The 2,643-nt window shown below is 44.0% G+C and overlaps 1 protein-coding gene across 1 annotated transcript; it reads right to left on the bottom strand.

The window, feature by feature from the left end:
* Nucleotides 1-1,097: 1,097 nt before the first annotated feature.
* On the bottom strand, nucleotides 1,098-2,320 carry LOC142434331 (heterogeneous nuclear ribonucleoprotein A1-like). Its single transcript, XM_075539048.1, is given in 2 exon segments — nucleotides 1,098-2,155; nucleotides 2,157-2,320. Coding segments are annotated over 2 exon segments (966 nt in total). The 5' UTR covers nucleotides 2,268-2,320; the 3' UTR covers nucleotides 1,098-1,300.
* Between the last annotated feature and the right edge of the window lie 323 nt (nucleotides 2,321-2,643).

Consider the following 2,643-nt stretch of genomic DNA (forward strand, 5'->3'; position numbering starts at 1 on the left):
AGTGCACATCCTCTGGCCTAGCCAGATTTGTAAGGTAGAATTGGGATCACATCGGGCATCAAAGAACAAAAAAATCATATCATTGTGTGCTCACCTCCCTGACATGATTGCAGAAGACAAATGGGTGCATAAGCAAATGTGGCGAAGAAAACTGATGGTGCCCGGCTATCAAAAGATATAGTGTCCGGGGTCTTAAAGGCTTGAAGGTAAACAAGCGGCCATCTAACTCAGAAGCAACAAAGCCCACATGGCAGAAGCACACTAGTCTGTGCAATCACAAGGTTTCGAAGGAATCAGGTATCAGACATCATCACAATAAAAAATCATATCATTGTGAATGAAGGGGGATGTGTGGAGTGAAGACCCAAAGCCCATTTGTAAGCTACTGGACATCCCCTTACAGAAGGGTCTCAGGGAGGAGACAAGCCAGTCAGGGAGCAATGTAGCAAAAATGAAACATACAACTTTCCTCTAGTTCCTAAATGCTTCCTCCTCCTCTACTATCATGATCCCAATTCTACCTTACAAATCTGGTTTTGTTAATTTTCTCTGTGTTTATTTATTCCTTATCTCAGTGTTTCCCAAAGTGGCAATGTCATTCCCTGGGGTTGTGGTAATGATCAAAGGGGGCTGCAAAAGCAGTGCCTACACTTTATTCTGGATTATAAGCTAAGTACAAAAGTTTTTAATTAAAAAATTTTTTCCTGTAAAGGGGGCAGTAGAATTGACACAGTGGCTGCAACAGCGGACTGAGACATAACAATTGTGAGAATGGCACACGAGTGTATAGCACTTTGTTCTGTTGTGCACAGGGTTGCTATGAGTCGGACACAATTCAGTGGTGTCTAACAATAGGCCAAATATGTTTGGGAACTGATGCTCTAACCTATAACACTACAGTCAATTCTTTATCACCTTTGTCCTAGTTGCTGTGGGCTATGTTGGATTTCCTTTTTTTTTTTTTAAAGACATTTATTTAGCGTCATGATCAGACTATTACATTTAGCAATCAACAGCATGGGTGTAAAAGAAAGAAAAACTACATTAAAACCCCTTGTTGGAATGCTTTACACTTTCCACAGAACAGAAACTAAAATAACGTGTTACACAATGTCACAAATCCAGTCCTCGAGTTCTTTTGCCCATACACATGAGGACTGTCTAAAACATGTCTTCTTTGTGGCAGCTAGGCCCTGCCACCACTGTGCTTGGCTGAGTTCACAAATCTGCTGTAACCTGTAGCTTCCCTGTCACTTCTCTGGCTCTCCTCTCCTGCTGAGCTTTGTTTCCTGGTAGTCATTTAAAATCTTCTGCCACTGCCATAACTACTGCTACTGTTTGAGCCACCATAGCCACCTTGGTTTCGTGGTTTGGCAAAGTATTGACCTCCACCACCACCGTAAGGGCCAGAGTTTCTGCCTCCAAAGTTGCCTCCCTTCATTGGTCCAAAATTGGAAGATTGATTGTTGTAGTTGCCAAAATCATTGTAGCTTCCGCCACCTCCAAAGTTGCTTCCATCATTACCAAATCCATTATAACCATCCCCACTGCCGCCATATCCACCACCACCGCGGCTGCCACCAAAGCCACCACGTCCACTGAAGTTTCCGCCCCGACCAAAGTTGTCATTCCGACCAAAACCACCACCTCGGCCACCACCGAAGTTTCCAGAACCGCTTCGACCTCGTTGGCTGGAGGAGGCACTGGCCATTTCTTGCTTCGACAGGGCTTTTCGAACTTCACAGTTGTGGCCATTCACAGTGTGGTATTTCTGAATGACAATCTTATCTACAGAGTCGTGGTCCTCAAAAGTCACAAAAGCAAAGCCTCTCTTCTTGCCACTGCCTCGATCCGTCATGATTTCTATCACTTCAATTTTCCCATATTGCTCAAAATAATCTCGTAGGTGGTGCTCTTCAGTGTCCTCCTTGATGCCTCCAACAAAGATATTTTTCACCGTTAAATGGGCGCCTGGTCTTTGCGAGTCTTCTCGCGAGACAGCCCTCTTTGGTTCCACGACTCTGCCATCTACCTTGTGTGGCCGTGCATTCATGGCTGCGTCCACCTCCTCCACAGTGGAGTAGGTGACAAACCCAAAGCCCCTGGAGCGCTTGGTGTTTGGATCTCTCATCACCACACAGTCCGTAAGGGTCCCCCCATTGCTCAAAATGGCTCCGCAGACTCTCATCTGTGGTTTCAAAGCTCAATCCTCCGATGAAGAGTTTCCGCAGCTGTTCGGGCTCTTTAGGAGACTCGGACTTGGACATGACGGCGGCGAGGAGAGAAAGCCCAAATGATGCTGCCTCCGCGGCGTCCACAGGCAGAAAGCGGATTTCCTTTTTCTAGTTCTTTAAGATGTAAAGTTGGGTTATTAATTTGAGATCTTTTTAGCACAGGAATTTGCAGTCATAATTTCACTGAGCATTGCCATATGGTACCTTATTGCTTTGTTTCCATTTCATTACTAAGTATTTTATAAATTCCTTTGAGGTTTCTTCTTTGACCCACTGGTTGCTATTGAACCTTATGTTTAATTTTCATATATTTCTCTTATTGATATTTATTTTCATTCTATGTGGTCAGAGAAGACATTTAGTATACTTTAAATCTTTTGAAATTTGCTACCACTTGTTTTGTGATCAA

This window comes from Tenrec ecaudatus, chromosome X (genome assembly GCF_050624435.1).
Source record: "Tenrec ecaudatus isolate mTenEca1 chromosome X, mTenEca1.hap1, whole genome shotgun sequence".
NCBI classification, from domain to species: domain Eukaryota; kingdom Metazoa; phylum Chordata; class Mammalia; order Afrosoricida; family Tenrecidae; genus Tenrec; species Tenrec ecaudatus.